This window comes from Caenorhabditis remanei, chromosome III, assembly GCF_010183535.1.
Source record: "Caenorhabditis remanei strain PX506 chromosome III, whole genome shotgun sequence".
NCBI lineage: Eukaryota > Metazoa > Nematoda > Chromadorea > Rhabditida > Rhabditidae > Caenorhabditis > Caenorhabditis remanei.
Genome location: NC_071330.1, coordinates 15,372,726 through 15,393,056, shown reverse-complemented (window position 1 = coordinate 15,393,056; position 20,331 = coordinate 15,372,726). Strand labels below are relative to the sequence as shown.

General features: G+C 34.8%; 2 protein-coding genes across 2 annotated transcripts; one reads left to right on the top strand and one right to left on the bottom strand.

Moving 5' to 3' along the window:
* Positions 1-61: 61 nt before the first annotated feature.
* Positions 62-2,909, bottom strand: GCK72_011497 (uncharacterized protein; the record flags this gene model as incomplete). The annotated part of the gene is made up of 4 exons (XM_053728495.1): positions 62-836; positions 1,020-1,182; positions 2,458-2,582; positions 2,629-2,909. 4 exons carry the CDS (start codon positions 2,907-2,909, stop codon positions 62-64), a joined length of 1,344 nt encoding a protein of 447 aa, XP_053588072.1.
* Positions 2,910-16,358: 13,449 nt separating this feature from the next.
* On the top strand, positions 16,359-18,048 carry GCK72_011496 (uncharacterized protein; the record flags this gene model as incomplete). The annotated part of the gene is made up of 6 exons (XM_053728494.1): positions 16,359-16,387; positions 17,059-17,112; positions 17,442-17,527; positions 17,712-17,805; positions 17,849-17,932; positions 17,979-18,048. The coding sequence occupies 6 exons, from the start codon at positions 16,359-16,361 to the stop codon at positions 18,046-18,048; spliced, it is 417 nt and encodes a 138-aa protein (XP_053588071.1).
* Between the last annotated feature and the right edge of the window lie 2,283 nt (positions 18,049-20,331).

Genomic DNA, 20,331 nt, shown 5'->3' with positions numbered 1-20,331 from the left:
ATATGCAACGTTATTAAGAGAAAGCTAAGTTCTGGAAAGGCTTCAAGCCGAAACACATAAATTAATTTCTTTTTTCATAAGAGAAGAAGTGATTAACAAATGAATTCGGGTATTCATGCAATAAGTTCTTATCCTCCTCCAATTCATTCTCCTTGACGTAAACGTCCAAATTAAAGTCTTCCACTTGAAATCTTTTTCCGATCCATTTTTCTTCATTAAAACCTTTCTTCTCATTTAACTCTAGCGACTTTTTGAAGCAGTGCAAAGTGATCTCTCGAGGGATATATTGAGAAGCAATTTTCAGCATTTCTTCTTTTCTTTTCTCTTCCATTTTTGGCAATTCGACGAAAAACTTTATATTCAAACTCAACTTCTGCTCTTTTTCCATGGTGACCACTTCTAATATAGTTGATATCCTTTTCTCTATATCGTTTCTAGCGATACAATACCAATGTGACAAATCAATCGATATGTTGTCAGTTGGGAATAATCTTCTGATATTGGGAATGAAATTGTCATATCCTTTGGGCTCTTGTAGTTCTGTTTGTCTGTTTCCCAATTCCTTAACACAATATATGGAATCAGACATCCTAACATTGACACGAGTGAATTTCAGATCTGAGGACTTCTCAGTTCCCGAATATGAATCATTTAGTCTGACTCGAGTGAAATAGTCATACTGTAACCAGTCGACACTGCATAATCCTTCACTCGTAAAATATATCATATTGAGTTGAATTGATTTCACACTCCATTTTCTCAGAATGGTATCTATAACTTCTCGTGGCATATGACGATGGTCAAATTTCAGATTTGCGGTTCCGTTCGGGAGATACCTGGATTCATTAATCCATATAACAAGCGTATTACAGGAAATTGTTGAAGGGATAGTATTATTCAACTTTTCAAAGCATTCTTTCTTGTTTTTAGAATTAGAGATACAGAACTCTGCGATCACTTCAAAAAGTCTGAAAGTTTGAGTTCTATATAACTCCTTTTTGTAAAAAAAATTAACTCACTTATCAGAAACATGAAGTTTTTCGTAGTTTTTAGAATAATCCATCGTTTTTAATGTATCAAATCTCACGGGACCATAATCACGGCCCTTTTTGGCGATTTTTGAGCATTGCAAGCATCCATCGCATATTTCCTCCAAACCTATCACTGATTGGATGTGTTGTCCTGAAGAGTGTCATTTATGTTAGTATAAATTCAAGTTTCCGAGTTTTACACATGAAATTACCCCTAAAACTCAAAACCCTGTAATTTTTACACAATTTAAAAAGTTTTTTTTTAAATGTTCAAAAATCGTTTATTTACTTTTGCAAAATGCATTTTTTGCGAAGTGGGACCTTTTTTTTAGTTTTTAATGCCAAATGAACCTTAAAATCTGGAAAAATTCTACAACTTCATTAAAGGAGGACTGAAGTCATATTTTTTTATTTCAGATTCTGATACTTCAGAAAATTCTGAACAACTTTCATAATTGGAGCATATGCTAAAAATCGCTCTAAACGCCCTAAATTCACGTTTTCCCGGCTCAAAAGGAGCCTAGGTGGAAGAGTTTTCCCACGCGAATTTTTGCCCCCGTGTAGTCCTCTCGGACAAAATTATTTATTTTTATTTCTCGATTTCTCCTTTTCTTGCTTTTTTCAACAAATTTTCGTGTTTTTTCTTCTTTTTTTATGATATAAATTGAAAAAAACACGAAAATTTGTTGAAAAAAGCAAGAAAACGAAAAATCGAGAAATAAAAATAAATAATTTTGTCCGAGAGGACTACACGGGGGCAAAAATTCACGTGGGAAAACTCTTCCACCTAGGCTCCTTTTGAGCCGGGAAAACGTGAATTTAGGGCGTTTAGAGCGATTTTTAGCACATGCTCCAATGATGAAAGTTGCTCAGAATTTTCTGAAGTATCAGAATCTGAAATAAAAAAATATGACTTCAGTCCTCCTTTAATTTGGGAGCTCTGACCAAGTGGTGAAGACATACGGTACCGCCGGTTGAGAGTTCGACTATTTATGGTGACTAAAGCTACCAAAGTCAAATTTTCCGTCATCTAGGTGGAAAATGAGTTAAGGTAAATAATCTTATCGTTCAAAAGGTCGGGGGTTCGATCCACGTGGTGGTCAAAACATTATTAATCTTTTTTGCTTGTTTTTTTGGGTTCTACATGCCAAATAACCTCTAATTCTAAAAATTTGGAGTTTTTTCACCCAAAAATCGCAATTTTTCGAAAGTTTTTGGATCACTAGCCGTATAGGTCACCAGGCCTTGGGAATTCCAGAGAAAATGGGCGGAGTCTGTATTGCAACTCGTTCATTTTAAAACGTTAAATAAATGAGACTATTAGAAGGCAACTGATTTTTAAATTTTAAAGTTAATTCGAGAAAAACAGTGGCGGCGTTGTTGCAAAACAGACTCCGCCTGTTTTCCACGGAACATAACAACATACCATTAGTCCCAATCAGTTGAGAATGAATGAAGTTGTGAAGTCTTTGCATAAATTTCTTTTCCAACATCCAAAGCCTTTTTGTGATGATTTTCTCCACTTTCACACCAACTGCAGTACTCAGAAATCTAAAAAAATATTTTAAATAGTAAGGAAACTTTTTAAAAACCTTACATAAAATATCCCTGCACATTCTGATTATTGATTTTCCGATAGTTGATATAAATATAGTCTTTGGGTACTTCTTCAATCTTTTTCTGCTCACAAATATACTCAATTTTCATTCTTCGATGATTTTGGCGAATCAATCGTAGAAATGTGTTATTGATTGACTTGTTGACTAATCTAACATCCAAATTTTGCATGAAATCATTGGAGAGATAACTGAGAATGTTTTCAAGTAGATGTTGATTGGAGAACACTTTTGAAACAGGGGAAACCGGTGGTACACACATTTTTGATAGAGAAAATGAAAATGCAAGGAGAAGAGAGAGAGTGAATGAGAATAAATGAGCGAACGGAGTATTTGCACACTGTATTCTCAGATTCCCATAGTCCAAATCAATAATTGGAGGTCATCACACCCTAATTACCCTCCTCTGTCTTTTCAACAGCGCCTGCACTCACTAGTCAGAGCGGCAGTAGTGTTAGTCAAGTGAATGTGATGAACAAGCATATCAAAAATCGATGAATTTCAAAGATTTTCAGTAACTATTCTAGTCGAATTTTTCGATTTTCAGATTTTCATCACTATTTCCAGATTCAGTTTGTCGAGACGCTTCGAATGAGTGCAATCGTGCCATGGTTTGCTCAAATTTGAAAATTTCGAGGTCTTTGCGCCTTTAAAGTAGCCAAATTCCACTCGAGACCCGAAAATTTCGGTTTTCTTCAAAACAGGTCGAGAGTATACTCATATGAAGCGTCTTGAAATGATGAATTCAGAAATATTAATTACATGGGTCTCATCACAAGACTCGGCGGGTTACGGTAGTTTTTGCAAATTGTAAATTTTCGAAAAGTTTCGAAAATCTGTAACTTTTTTAGTTTTTAGTCAATTCTTATGGTTTGTAGCTTGGAATGCGAAGAATCGACTGAATTTTGAGAGAAAAATAAGTATAACTTGGAAATAAATTTACGATTTCATGGATTTAGGACTAAAAAAACGCTATTTTAAGCTCGAAATGTAATTTTTTTCGGATTTTCAGTGTCATATTCCTGATCATCTCGTCTAGACGCTTTCAATAAGTATAAATACGCCTATCTTTGCTAAACTTTACATTTTTTTGGGTCTCGAGTGGAATTTGAAGGTCAAAAATTGAAAAATCGTTGGAAATGTGGCATGATTATACTCATTCGAAGCGTCTCGGCGTGTTGAATCTGAAAATGTCAGTTTCGAAGCCCATTGCAGGCAAAGTTAAGCAATTTCAGTCAATTATAGTTTAGCATACTTTGATACAGAGGTTATAAGTTTAACGTTTTATGAAAACAATCGGAATGATGTGGGTACATAGAAATAGTGATACTATATTACGAAAGTTTGTATTAAAATATGGGATTGGTGCAGATAAAATGAAATAAATTAGGAAAAGTTTTTTTAAATGTGTGACAACCCGTTGATGATTCAAGACGACTTCTCCTCTTCCTGGTCCCCCGAACTTCAACAGTCTTCATGGCCGTCTTGATTCCAAGACAGTTCTCCCAGCTCTCCGAGGTGACTTGCTCGATGACGTATAGTCCGTCTCGAAGCTTCTGAAAATATTTACTCTGTTGAGATTTTCCCAAAAAAAAAGACGCCTAAAATCATTATTTTCGGTGCAAAATCCTTTTTTTCTAGAAAAATTTAATCGATTCTTTGCATTCCACGCTTAAAAATAGAATAAATCGACAGAAAACTAGAAAATTTACAGATTTTCGAAACTTTTCGAAATTTTCTAATTTACAAAAACTACTGTAACCCGCTGAATTTTGTGGTAAGACTCATGTAACATAGATTTTAAATTCAGCACTTTAATTCGAATGCAAAAATTTGAAAATTTCGGGTCTCAAGTGGATTTTGACTACTTTAAAGGCGCATAGGCTGCAAAGGCTGAGGAGCATAGACCAGAGTTGCACATGGAAGTGAAAATTCTTATCCGGAACTCGGAAGTCGGAATTAGATTTTTTTCGCAAATATTCAAAAACTCCAAGAGAAAAGATCATAAAATTTGCGAAAATCATAGAAAAATTAGTTTTTGTCTGAAGAGAAGCCCATTTTCTGTCCTTTTAGACCAGTTTTCCAAGTATTTCTGAAACATATCGGAAATTCCACAGTTATGTCATGACGGAAGTCGGAAGTAAAAATCATACTTGCAAACCGGGCCAACACGGGCCGCCGCGAACTCGCGTCAAACTCAATATTATCAGCTCAAAAATATACCAAAATGTAGATCTCGGCGAGTTCTATGTCCGTGACCTACTACGGGCCGGATGACTATTCGATAATGTGCCGCCGGCCGGTGCTAGAATGGCTTTTTTGGGCATTTTCGCGTTTTTTGGCACTTTTTCCCGGTCCGCGGCACATTAACGAATAGCCATCCGGCACGTAGTGGGTCACGGGCATAGAACTCGTCGAGATCTACATTTTGGTATATTTTTGAGTTTATAATATTCATTTTGACGCGAGTTACGAGCCGTCCCGGGGGGTCGGAAGTCGGAATTCCGCGCAACTCTTGTACCCTTATTCAAAAGCTGACGTCATAGGTAAAAAACTAAGAACTCACCTTCATTTACATGGCTTCACTCACTGGGAATGTGGCAACCGCTGCTGAAACGAACACCATCCTTGAGGTACTCGAATTTGTGATATTCAAGCCCATATTTGCGGGAAGGAGGTCTGAAAATTTAATCCCTCTTTCAAAATGATGGAGGAAACTTACAATGACCGTCTGCAGAGCGAGAAATGATCTCATGTGGGGATCAGCCATCAGATTGTCCAATTCCACTTGCTTGATTCAATCGTCTTGATGTCTTGAACCATCTAAAGTTGGCCAGAAGGGAGCAGAATGCTACCGTATCCTGAAAATAACAAAAATTATATTTTGATTCCACCAGAAACTTTGCCTCACAGCCGCCCCAGACTCTTAACTCAAGCTTTTTTCCATTTTTTGTGGTCAAAACCAAAAATTTGGGAATTTTTATTGATATTTTATGCGTTTTTGCAGATTTTTCCTCCAAAATCCACATTTCATAACTGTCTGGCGCACCTTCGACGCGTTTTTTGAAAAATGGTGCATTTGACCAGTTTCAGGCTGTTTTAAACTACTTTTTGGAGTAAAAATTGAGAAATTTTATATCTTACGCATTTCTGACCCATTTTACCCAATGATTTCCACAAAAAACGACGATATACACTATGCCTGGCGCACCTTCTACGCGTTTTCAAAAATATGGTGCATCTGACTAGTTTCAGACTGTTTTAAACTACTTTTTGGAGTAAAAATTGAGAGCGCTAACCCTCTAAATTGCAAATACTTCAAAATCTAGAGTTTGGGGGTGTAGAAACTTGGTATACATAGAAACTAAAATCATTAAAAAAATTGAAATTTCTTTTTTTTGAAAGTCACTCACCGGAACATGGTCCACAACAGAAATACAAGGTAAATAATAGAAAAATAGATTAGAATTTAATAAAAATCAGATTATTATAGACGAGACACCTATTCCGTTAAGGTGTCATTATGACTTGGTCAGGGGGACCTCTCCGACTGTCTAACACCCTCTCCATCTCGCACACTCTCTCGAAATATAAAAAAATAGACATCGAGACTGTCCCCTTCTCACCAAGACATGCATTCGTTTTTCGACCACTGAAATAGTTTGTGTAAACGAGAGGGTGCTAGAGAAACAGAGAGAGAGTCCCCCAATTCTTTCAACCCCTAACCATTTCATAAGTCTCATGGATACCTTAACGGAATAGGTGTCTCGTCTTTTATTTCTGATTTTTTTTGAAATTCTAATCCATTTTTTTCTATTATTTATCTAGTTTTCCTGGTGTGAACCATGTGAAGGTGAGTAACTTTTGAAAAATTCAATTTAAATCGATTGAAATCGAGATTTTAAGAGTTTCTCTAAATTTTTGGAGTATTACTTCTCAGCAAAGGCAAGATATCGATTTTTAGATGGTCTATAGTGGAAAATCGCGATTTTTAGCGTTTTTCCTCCAAAAAAGCGCTCGCAAACCAGATTTTCCTTCAAAAATGCAATTTTTACTGGGTTTTTTACGTAAACATCGTACTTTTTTGCACCTTTTTCAGCCCAAACCCGCATTTTACGACTGTCTGGCGCACCTTGGACGCGTTTCAAAAATATGATGCATCTGACCAATTTAAGACTGTTTTCAATTAGTTTTAAAGTGAAAATTAAGATTTTTGTAATTTTCAACCCTAAGCACGCTTTTGTCACATTTTACTCAATGATTTCCATTCAAAAACGACAATATATACTTGGCTGGCGCATCTTTGACGCGATTTCAAAAATATGGTGCATGTGACCTCCGGAAATTTTCGATTTCCAAGACATTTTTATTTTAATTGTAAAAAAGCTCAATTTCTACTTCAAAAACAGTCTGAAATCGATCAGATGCACCATTTTCTTAAAAAGCACGTCCATGGTGCGCCAGACAAAGTATTTATTGTCGTTTTGGTGGAAATCATCGGGTAAAATGGGTCAAAAATGTGCTAAGAGTTGAAAATTTAAAAAATCTCAATTTTTACTCCAAAAAGTAGTTTAAAACAGCCTGAAACTGGTCAGATGCACCATATTTTTGAAAACGCGTCCAAAGGTGCGCCAAACAGTTATGAAATCTGGATTTTTGGGTAAAAAAAACGGAAAAAACGCACAAAAGTACTGTCCCTAGGTAAAACATTAAACTTTTTATGTTTTTGCGGTAAATTTTTTCATTTTGACAAAAAAATGGGAAAAAATCCGGAAATTTTCAAAAAAGGACAATATATACTTTGGCTGGCGCATCTTTGACGCGATTGGTGCATCTGACTTCTGGAAATTTTCGATTTCCAAGAAATTCCTATTTTAGATATTAAAAACCTCAATTTCTACTTCAAAAACTAGTTAAAATTAGTCAGATGCACTATATTTTTGAAAACGCGTCCAAGGTGCGCCATACAAAGTGTATATCGTTGTTTTTGGTGAAAATCAAAGGGGAAAAATGTGTTTTAGAAATGAAAATTTGAAAAATCTCAATTTTTACTCCAAAAAATTGTTTAAAACAGCCTGAAACTGGTCAGATGCACCATATTTTTGAAAACGCGTCGAAGGTGCGCCAGACAGTAGTAAAATGTGGATTTTTGGGTTTAAAAAAACGGAAAAACGCACAAAACTACTGTCCCTAGGTGAAACATTAAACTTTTTAAGTTTTTGCGGTAAATTTTTTCATTTTGACCAAAAAAATGGGAAAAAATCCGGAAATTTTCAAAAAACGACAATATGTACTTGGCTGGCGCATCTTTGGACGCAATTTCAAAAATATGGTGCGTGTGACTTCTGGAAATTTTTGATTTCCAAGATATTTCTATTTTAGATATAAAAAACCTCAATTTCTACTTCAAAAACAGTCTAAAATTGATCAGATGCACCATTTTCCTAAAAAGCGCGTCTAAGGTGCGCCAGACAAATTATTTTTTTGCTATTTTCGGTGGAAATCAAAAAAAACGGGTCGAAAATGTGTTTGCGGTTGAAAATCCACAAAATCTTAATTTCCCCTCAAAAACTAGTTGAAAACAGTCTGAAATTGGCCAAATGCACAATATTTTTGAAAACGCGTCCAAGGTGCGCCAGCTAATGGATTTTGGCTGAGAAAAAGGCGGCAAAAACGCACAAAATCAAAATATTTTCCAGCCTCCGTGAAATCATGTCGCCGCCAGGATTCGTTCGGCAAACATCAATTGTGGATGAAAATTTGGGGTGATGGCCAAAAACAGTTGCGTGAATCTCAAATGTCGCCAACACAAAATTACTTCATAGCCACAGGAGCATTTACCGACTTCCATATAGACTTTAGCGGAGTCAATACATTTTTTCATGTAATCAAGGTGGGTATGATTCATTTTAAAAAAAGCTTTATGAAATGTACTCCGACTGCAGCATGGAGAGAAAATAGAAAATACATGGTCTATTATCTGGCGCACCTTAGACGCGTTTTCAAAAATAAGGTGAAGTAATATTGCGATTTTTTAAATTTTCAACCTTCAAACACATTTTTGACCCGTTTAATCTGATGATTTCCTCTAAAAACAACAATATATACTTTGACTGGCGCACCTTAGACGCGTTTTCAAGAATAAGGTGTATCTGACCAATTTTTGACCAGTTTTCGAAGTGAATATTAAAATATTTTATTCATTTTTCTTTATACATATAACAAAATGCCGGTTTCCACCACAAAAACTAGGTGAAACTGGTCAAATGCACCATTTTCTTAAAAACGCGTCCAAGGTGCGCCAAGCATACTAAATTTAGTAATTTTTTGCGGAAATCATTAGGTAAAACAGGTCAAAAACGTGCCAAGGGTAAAAATCCACAAAATCTCAAATTCCACATCAAAAACGGGTCAAAAATTGGTCAGATGCACCATATCTTTGCAAACGCGTCCAAGGTGCGCCAGTCAGTCGTAAAATGTGATTTTTGAGTGAAAAAAAGCGGCAAAACGCACAAAAGTATTGACTTTAGGTAAAAAAGCAGAAATTTTTTGTTTTTGCTGTAATTTTATTCAATTTTGTCCGCCAAAAGACGGGGAAAACGCTTTTTTTCCAAAACTTCAGAAACTTTTTTTGTTTTTGACCACAAAAAATAGGAAAACAATTATTCACCTCATATTTTACAGGTCTGGTGTTCCCACGACGCGACGTCGATGTACCAAGCAGAGCTAGAGAGAATCGATGTGAGTTTAATTACCTCCTTAATTATATTAATTAATTTTTTGAACTTTCAGCCAGAAATCTAAACTGCATCCTGCACGAAATCCTGCCCGAAAATGTGATTTGGGTAAGGAATATATAATTTTTGAAATTACATAAATTGGGATATGTTACTAACTTTATTAATTTCAGGTCCAATGTGACAATGCAATAAATGGTTCCACTTGGTGTGTGTCCGGATGAAGATGTAATTGTGAATGAATTTTTATTTTTTCAATAAATAATTTATAAATACAATTATTTTAAGCTAAAAACCAAAAAAATCGGTTAGAAACTCAAGAAGTTACAGACTTTCGAAACATTTCGAAAACTCACAAAATCTCTAATACTACAGTATCCCACTCAAATTTGTGTCAAAACCCATGAAACTTATATATTTAGAATTAGCGCATCAAGACGGTTTAGAAAAGTATGCCTATATTCTGAAAATTTGAGAAAAATGGGTCCCAAAATAGGCCAAAACCGAAATTTTCAGAATATAGGCATGATTATACTTTTCTGAACCGTCTTAACGCGCTAATTCTAAATATATAAGTTTTATGTGTTTTGCCACGAATGGAGCGTAGATACAGTAGGTTTTATGATAATGATATTTCGAAACATTTCGAAAATCTATCTATGGGTGGAGTGTGCTAACAAGATGGCTATGTACCTTGTGGTGTTTTATGGCATAGAGAAGAGGGATGTCTATGGTTATGATGTCTGGGCACTCCTTGATCTCCATGATATCTCGCTCTGAGAAAAGAGAGAGAGAGAGAGAGAGAGAGAGAGAGAGAGAGAGAGAGAGAGAAACATAATCCTGTGAGTAGCTGAGAACAACTGGATGAATATAAACAAAGTGAGATAGTAAGGGATATGGAGAGAGTGTTAGAGAATCAGAGAAAGGTCAGTTAGGCCCCGCCCCCTCTCGACACCCCGTCGATTCTCTTTTCTCCCAACCAAATCAGTCTTCGAGATGTCTTAACGGAATAGGCGTCTGTATTTCTCTGATTTTTATTGAATTCTAATATACTTTTATTCATTTTTGATTGATTCTTCTGTTGTACACCATGTGACGGTGAGTAACTTTCGAGAAATGTATGAAATGTACAGTTTTTGGTCTAAAATTGTCATATTTTTGGTATTTTTCCATGATTTTCGGTTCTGTATAAGTTTTTCGAATGAAATCTGAATAAAAACCGCCTAACTATTAGCAAAAACTAAACAATCTGGTGATTATCGCCATTTTTCAACTAAAGACATTACACTTCTTCACTCCATTCAGCCAAAATCCACATTTCACTACTGGCTGGCGCACCTTCGACGCTTTTACAAAAATATGGTGCATTTGATCAATTTTAGACTGTTTTCAGCTGGTTTTTAAAGTGAAAATTGAGATTTTTGTAATTTTCAACTCTATACACATTTTTGACCCGTTTTACCTAATGATTTCCCCTAAAAAAGGCAATAGATACTGTGGCTGGCGCACCTTGGACGCGTTTTTAAAAATATGGTGCATCTGATCAATTTTAGACTGTTTTCAACTGGTTTTTAAAGTGAAAATTGAGATTTTTTATATCTTACGCAGTTTTGACCCGTTAAACCCAATGATTTCTACTAAAAACGACAATAGACACTTTGTCTGGCGCACCTTAGACGCGTTTTCAAAAATATGGTGCATCTGACCAATTTTTGACCAGTTTTAACCAGTTTTAGAAGTAAGAATTAAAAAAAAATTATTTTTTTGAGCTTGCAAAATCGTCACTCAAAAACGCAGGAAAAGGAGTTTCCTTCCTGAGGGATACATGTTTGGACAATATGAAGGGGCGGAGAGTTGAAAAACCCAGGATATTCTTATGAAGTGGACAGCAAGGACGGTCCGACGAAAACGCATCGAATTGGTTGGGATGAACAGTAAGTTGCTTGCTTTTTTCCGGCTCCCACATATAAAACAACCCCAAAATTTGTGTTTTCCGAGTCTTTTTACCCCAAAAATCGGGATTTTTTAAACTTTTTGGTTCTGGCCGAGTGGTTAAGGTAGAATCCCTATCGTTCAACAGGTCGGGGGTTCAATCCCACATAGTGGTCAAAACTTTTTGAATCTTTTTTTGCTTGCTTTTTTCGGGTTTCACATGTTAAATTACATAGAAATTTGGAGTTTTTGAGATTTTTAGCCAAAAATTGTGATTTTACATTTTTTTGGTGAAAGACAAATTATTTTTTTTGCTGTTTTCGGTGGAAATCATCGGGTAAAACGGGTCGAAAATGTGTTTGCGGTTGAAAACCCACAAAATCTTAATTTCCCCTCAAAAAAACTAGTTGAAAACAGTCTAAAATTGGCCAAATGCACTATATTTTTGAAAACGCGTCCAAGGTGCGCCAGACAGTCGTAAAATGTGGATTTTGGCTGGAAAAAACCCGCGAAAACGCACAAAAGTACTGTCCGTAATAAAAATTCACAAATTTTTTTGATTTTGATCACAAAAAATGGAAAAAAAGCTGAATTGCGATTACGAGTCTGGGGCGACTGTGGCGCAAAGTAAAACGCGTCCAAGGTGCGCCAGACAGTCGTAAAATATGGATTTTGGCTGAGAAAAAGGCGGCAAAAACGCACAAAAGTAGTGTCTACAGCAGACTTGTCATAAATTGGGCCGTCAATGAACGTAATTAATTTTTTCCAAGTTACAGGTACTCTAAAGAAATTACTTTAAAAAATTTCTGGAGTAGTACGATGACAAAGAAAAAAGAAAGGGAGTTGTTCTCAACATTTTGTCAATGGATTTTACTCCGAACGAAAGGTGATTATTTTTTAATTTTCCATTTGTGCCCATTCTTTGTAAATCACGAATCAAAGCTAAGAAACTTGAAATCGAAATATTTTCCAGTCTCCGTGAAATCATGTCGCCGGTAGGATTCGTTCGGCAAACATCAATTGTGGATGAAAATTTGGGGTGATGGCCAAAAACAGTTGCGTGAATCTCAAAGGTCGCCAACACAAAATTACTTCATAGCCACAATGGCGGAAGCATTTACCGACGACTTCCATATGGACTTTAGCGGAGTCAATACATTTTTTCATGTAATCAAGGTGGGTATGATTCATTTAAAAAAATGTTTTTGGATTCTGAAGTAAATAATCCATACCTATTTCAGAGGTAGGAGCACCAGAATCTTTACGCCGTCCAATTCAACCAACAAATATTTTATATTGGCGAAGAATTATTGGGTAGGTTTGGAAGAGTTTGTAGAATTAATGATAATCAATGTTTTTTTCAGTGGACTACGGACCGAAATATTGGAGAGGCAAATGATCCGGATACCTTGGAATTTTTTCACTTCGAAATAAAATAAATTGATTCAATCCCCTACCCAGATACTCACAATTTGAATGAATATCTCTATTCTCAACTCATATTATTTGTTACCCCTTAATCTACCTGTTTTGACTTTTGTAACTGTTGATTCTTCAAATAAATCAAAGTAGTTAACACATTCCCTTTTCATAGTGTGATTATGTTGAAAGTATACGTTTTTGCCTTTTTTCACTTCCTTCTTAGAGTGATTACAGCCAATTTAAGCTATAAACCAAAAAAAATCGGTTAGAAACTCGAAAAAGTGCAGATTTAAAAAATTTTTCACAACAAGTCTAGAGAAATTTGCGGCAAACACAAAAACTTTCGTGAATTTTTAGTCGAAATCCATTTTACGACTGTCTGGCGCACCTAGGACGCGTTTTACAAAAATAAATATATTTTTAAAAAAAACATTACTTTTGTGCTTTTTCGCCGCTTTCTTTCAGCCAAAATCCACATGGTTGGCGCTCCTTAGACGCGTTTTCACAAATATGGCGCATTTGAGCAATTTTTGACTGTTTTCAACTATTTCTCAGAGTGTAAGTTGAGATTTTCGACGGTTCCAATCCCAAACACAATTTTGACCTGTTTTACGCAATGATTTTTGCTCAAAAACGACAATATATGGCTTGGCTGACGCATCCTGGGTGCTTTTTCAGATTATGATTCAAAGTATAGTTTTTGGTATTCTAATAAAGTCTCTCCTTTCTCGGTCTCAAATGCACAAGAAAAGAGGAAAAAAAAGGGAGTATCTTATTTCTTCTCTTTTTCCGAATGTCTCTTCCATTTGCCAAAAAAAGAGAAACTTTTAGTGAATGGGAAATTCATCGTGTCCCCTCTCCTCTTACTCACACAAAATGACTCCGATGCTCACTTCTTCTCCCGTTTCAAATGCATGCGAAAAAGGGGAAAAAGGAAAAGAGGTCCTGGCACCGCCACGTTCTCCCGATAAGGAATAGTATTCTCCCGATAAGGAATAGTATGGAGACGCAGAGAGAAAAAGAGAAAACCCTTCTCTCAGAAACATCATTTTAGTTTAGTCCCCCCCCCCCCCTTTCTCAACAGACGTTCTACTGGTATGAATGTCAAGATTTATTTATTCTGATTTTTATTGAATACTAATGGATTTATTAACGGGTTTTTTAATAGAGGTGAGTTATATTGTTACCCTTAGAGTTTTTCTTCATCTAAAATTATTTTATTTTCAGAAATATCGGAGGTGTTCAATTTCGACCAATAGTCTATTGCGTTTTTTGGAATTTAATTAATTTTGCGTGCGTCGATTTTTGTTGAGGCGAGTAAGGGTCGTGAGATAAACTTTGATTTAAAAAATTGGAAAAATTTATATGGTTCTAGCAATTTTGAGCCAAAAAATGCAATTGTGATGTTTAAAACTGAAATTACATGTTTTATAAAGCTGAAAATAGATATTTCTGTCTATTTTGATCGCAAAAATGATAAAAATAGAAAAATTTTGCCCTACACTCATTGAAAAATAGACCATTTTCATTTATTTTCAGCTATTAGCACAGCACGCTTTTTACAACCGCGCTCTACCGAAACTGGAGAAAAAATTGTGCAAAATTGAGAGACACAGAGAAAAAGAGACATTTTTTAGGGCATTTCGGTGGAGCGCAGTTGTAAGAACTGTGCCGAGCTAATAGAACCATACAGAAAATTAAAATTATAGCTAAAACTTTTCAAAATCATCTAAAAGTCCTGTTTTACTAGGTTACGAATATGAAAAATGTCAAATTCATCTTCTAAATACCGTAAAAACTGTATTAGAGCGACATGTCGCTCTATTTTTCAACCGCCTCTCACAAAATTTTTGTGGTTCCAGAAACTCACTAAAGTTAAACGGAAAAACACTTTTTGAAAGTTCTATTTGTTGATCTAGAGGTTACTATTCACGCTGCTTCTAATCAGAACCAAGAAAATACACTGGGATAATCATATCCATGAATCCTGAGTATAGATGGATGTCGTTCTATTAGAGGTGTCGTTCTATTAAAGGTGTCGCTCTAATACAGTTTTTACGGTATATAAAAATTTCAGTAAAAGTGCAAAGGAGATTCAACAACGAGACATGAGGTCGTCGCTTGGATGAGATTGAGGTGAATATTCAATTTCTAGTCAATATTCAATTTCTAGTCAGTTTTTTGCAGAGATTCTCATAATGGCCTCTTTGGTAAAGTGATGACGACAAATGGAAGGAAGTCCTACTTGGTGATTGGATCGAAATAAAAACCATGTAAGAAATAGAAGTATTATGTGAAAACTTGTTTTCTCTTTTCAGGAAACCCCAATTGCAAAACAGTTCGTGATGAAAAGCGAACAAGCTTATCAAACTGAATGTTTTGTGGAGTAAAGTGGAAGAGGCTGAGATGAAAGAAGAGGACAGAAGCATGTTGGAATCTGAGGAGCTGAAAATGAAAAACGAAGAACTGTCGGCTACAAAGAGTTGGAGCAGGCCCAAAAAAACATTGAAGATCTCAAAGTAACTCTCAATAACGACAAGAATTCCAAAATCGCCAAGGCCAAGAAGTGAACCATTACGCATTGCAAATAATGAATTTGAAGGAAGAAAATGAACAACTTTTGAAAAAAATTGAAGAAGCGAGGAGCAAGACATCAGATTAATGTGAGTTTTCTCATTATCCTTCTGCTTTATTTGATCAATTAAAATTTTCAAATTAAGAAATTTCAGGATCGAAGCATCAAGTCTTGCTGTTGGCTAACAATTTTTGATTCTTTTGCTTAACAATACTCATTTTTAAATATAATTTCACTTTGTATCTTATTCTTTTCGAATAAATCGGTTTTTGAATATATTCCGTTGAATTTTTGAGATTTTTGATATAAAACGCAAGTGGGAACACAGTTTTATTTATTTTTTCGTATTTTTGACAGCATTTTCGCACTTTTCATGACAAAAATTAACTATTTTCAACTAAAATCGGGCTGAATCGCTTAAAAATGAATTTTATCTCGAATCTGGCTTATTTTTCATGAATTTTTTTAATTTCTGATTAGAAAAACAAGGTTTTTTTAATATTTTAGAGATACTTCTGTAATTTTCAAGTTAAAAACAGCCGTTTTCAGCCAAAGGGAATCTGAAACTGTTCAAAATTCGTTTTGCATCAGATCAGGTCAATGTTACTAGAAATTTTATCAAGAACTCATATTTATTCCAGAAAATAAATAAATCTTTCCTTGAATAACAGAATTTTAGATAAATTGTGAAATTATTTTTGACATCTTTTTATTTACTTTTGATAATTTTTGTCATGAATTATTAGACAGCAATTAATTATTCATGTACTGGGCCCCTCTCCTCTTGCTCTCCACACAAAACGACCCCGATGCTCTCTTCTCAAATGCTAAAGAAAAGGGGACCCATCACTCTTCCTGGCACCACCGCCCGTCCTCCCGATAAGAAATAGTATGGGAGTAGTGGAGACGCCGGAGAGAAAGAGAGAGAGAAAGAAAAGAATCATCATTTTAGTTTACAATTAGTCCCCCTTTTCTCAACAGACGTTCTACTGGTATGAATGTCGAAACTATATTTATTCTGATTTTTATTGAATGCTAATGGATTATGGATTATGACGGGTTTTTTAAAAGGAGGTGAGTTATTTAAGGGTTTTAGAAGTGTAAAATTGATTTTTCCAACTTATTTTCGGTCTGAGAGCTGAAAATTTTGAGGTGTGGTTTCAACCAGTTTTTTGTGGTTCTTCTAGCTTCAACTTATGAAAATCAGAAAAAGAAAAGTTTTTGTAGCTGAAAAAGAGATTTTAAGAGACTCTAGAAACACTTACCTAATTCAAGTTTTCCTGCTTATTTTCGGACAATGAGCGAAAATTTCGAAATTTTTAGACAATCTTTGAATTGTATTTATAGAAATTAGAATCACGTATGGTGACCCAAATAAATTTCAAATTTCAAATTTAGCGCCGATTTCAGGCATGTTTGGTTAGTTTCAAGCCGGAAAAAAGGGAAAAATCAAAAAACCTGTTTCAGAAATTTAGATATAGCCAAAACATACCATTTTTTATGGTTATTCAATTCGGACGGAATGTAGTTTGAATTTTTGTTGATTCCGAGTCGGAAAATGTCGAAAATAGCTAAATTTCACCATACAACACTCGAAAAATAAATCAATTTTATTAAATGCTAGTTGGAACCATTGAAACATCAAAACCATAGTTAAAACTTATAAAAACCATCTGAAAATCCTGTTTCACTAGGTCAAGAATGGAAAAAATGGAAAATTCACTCTCTAAATATTAAAATTTCAGTAAAAAAGGAGATCTAACAACGAAACCGCTGGCCACAGACTGTCTGAGATTAAGGTGAGTATTCAATTTATAGAAAATGAAGACATCCGGACTAACCGAAACATATGTAGTCTAAAAATAGTTTTTACAGAGGAGAGATGGAATGCGATTCTCAAATTTTTTGAAGCTCGAATAAGGAACTCCCATTTACGAAGTTGGTGATTGGATCGAAATAAAAACCATGTAAGGGTAAGAAGTATTCTGTGAAAACCCTGAATTTTCTTTTCAGGAAAAATTACCACTGGTTTCTGTCATTCTTCTTGGGTACCAACAAAAACACTGGAAAACGGTTTGACGGTACGTCATCAAAAATATTTCGCTGTTAAATGTTCTGGTTTTTTCAGATTCAGATCAAAGGTGATCTACATGTTGTGTAAAAAAGAAAACGAGTACACTTACTATAAGGACATTTGGAAGGTGATGTTAAAAGGTGAGTTTTTTTCTTCAAAAACTAATTCAAAGAAGAATTTTTCAGCGTGCACGTTGGACTGAAATACAGAACTGAACCAAAACCGATATATGGTAAGAACTTCAGTTACTGGGATGTCATAAGAACCTTTGGTGTAACTGGAGTTATGCGTCAACGTTTGAAAAAATTATGTATTGGATTTTAGTATGCAGTATGCTGGAAATTGCAATGCAACACTTCGAAAACAACAAAATTCTTGTTTGGATCCGAGAAATCAAAGTTGCTGCTGTTTTGGACCGGTAAATAAAACTTATGGATTTGACTTGAATTGAATTATTTTAGCAATACGGATGTATTTTCATTTGCACATTGGATGGGGGAAAGTAAGACTAAACATTACAACATGGAATTTATTTTGAAGTCAATGTAAGTTAAATAACATTTATCTTTTTAAACCAAAAATCTATTACAGGCGAACACTCAGCGATCGTGAGGTTGAAATACTTCTAACAGTGGATTCGAACAATTTTTATGAAATATAATTTACATTTGATTCTTTTGTTAATAAATTGGTTGTTGAATATATACTTTTTGTTAAAAACTCTTTCATATTCATTCCAGAAATAAATAAATCATGTGAGTTTCCTCGAATAACAGAATTGGTGCATCTGACAGTTTTTCAACTTATTTTTAAAGTGAAAATCGAGATTTATTAAATTTTCTACCTCTAACACATTTTTGACCCGTTTTAACCAATGGTTTCAGCTCAAAAGCAACAATATATACTTTGACTGGCGCACATTTGACGCGTTTTCAAAATATAGTGCATTTGACCAAGTTTGTCCAGTTTTTAAAGTGAACATTAAGATTTTTAATTGAAAGTAGAAATTTCCGAAATTTCCGAAACTATCATTTAGAGTCTGACGTACCTTTGACGCGTTTAAAAGTTGAAAAATGGTTTTTCTAACTAAAAATGCAACATTTTCACGTTTTTGAATAATGAAATCAATTTTTGATTGTTTCCAACGAGTTTTCAGAGTGGAAATTGAAATTTTTGAAGAATTTCGAGTCTGGCGTACCTTGGACGCGTTTTGTGTTCACCCCCTCTCTCCCTTATTTCCGTGTAATGGGACCCCTCTTGCTCTCCACACAAAATTTGCTCGATGCTCTTTTCTCAAATGCTAAAGAAAAGGGGACTCTTCCTGGCACCACCACCCGTCCCGTCCTCCCTATAAGAAATAGTGTGGGAGTAGTGGAGACGCAGAGAGAAAAAGAGAAAAGGGGCGCTGGTCACTTCTCTCAGAAACATCATTTAGTCCCCCTTTTCTCAACAGACGTTCTACTGGATGAATGTCGAAACTATATTTATTCTGATTTTATTGAATACTAATGGATTTTTGGACGGGTTTTTACAAGAGGTGAGTTATTAAAGTGTTTTCTGCTGAAAAAAGGGTTAAGAAGCCAAAAATTGGGGTTTCCTGCTTATTTTCGGCCTGAGAGCTGAAAATTTTGAGATTTTGAGACAATTTTTGACTTTTTTCAATCGTTTTTTATCTAAAATTCTTTATTTTCAGATATATCGGAGGTTGTCAAGAAGTCCTACCGGAATGGATTTCGATCAATTGGTTTTTCTGCTTTTTTTGGAATTAAATTAAATTTTTTGGTCGATTCTTGTTAGAGTGAGTAAGGACTTTTATTTTAAACAAAAGCCAATTAAAATTAAATTAAAAAACTTCACTTTGACTTCAAAAAACCCGGTTTTTCTTGCAGAAATAGAAGAAAATTGTGTTGGCACCCAAAATTGGCACTGGTGTGGTGACTTGATAGTCTATGAAGAAGACTAGTGAGTTCATGCTGAAATAGGAACATTTTTGGGGCGATGGTGGTCTAGAGTTCCGGTATGAAATAGTCGAGATGGATCGCCGGTAAAAATGCAAAAAATTCAAAAAAAAAACGAAAACAAAACTAAATTTCAGAAATACGAGTTCAATTATCAAATCAAACACAACTGTACTTCTGGAGGGTGAGTTGATAAAAACTTTTTAAATTTTTCGTCAATTTTAAGTAAAAAAATGATGAAAAGTATTGTCGAAATAAAAAAATTGATACCCGGTGTTTGCGGACTTAGTGGAAAAATTATTAAAATTAGCACTAAGTCCGCAAACACCGGGTATCACTTTTTTTATTTCGACAATACCAAAAATTGTATTAAAAAAGCGGAAAAAGTTGATTTTTCGTCTATTTTAAGGCAATCAATGGGTAAAAACCCAGAAATTGTGTAAAAGGTGAGCATTTTTATAGCTAAAAATCGATGTAAGGCTGAAATTCAAAACATGTGATTGATTTCACGCTTTTTTCTCGAAAACTTCTGAAAAATCGAAATTTCTGCAGTTTTTTACCCGTTGTTTTTGGTTTTGTAGCAAAAATTCATGAAAATCATCTGAAACCCTGTTTTACTAGGTTAAGAATATAAAAAAGTGGCAAAAACATGCAATTTTGTTGTTTTTTGCCTTAAAAAGCTGTTTATAATCATTTTCTATCAACTTTTATTGTGAAAATAAAGAAACTTGTAAAATTTTACTATACAACGTCCAAAAATGACAAATTTTTACTAAATTCCAGTGAGAACCCTCTAAAAAATCAAAATTAAAGCAAGGTTTGGACAGCAACCTGTTTGGATCATAACTTGGTCAGTTTTGACCGGATCTTCCAGATTCTTATACCATCAGAAAGCCCGCATTCTACTCTATTTATGTGACATAATTACAAAAAATTCCGGTCAAAAATAAAGTTTTGCTGCCCGTTTGAGACAACTTTGAAAGCGA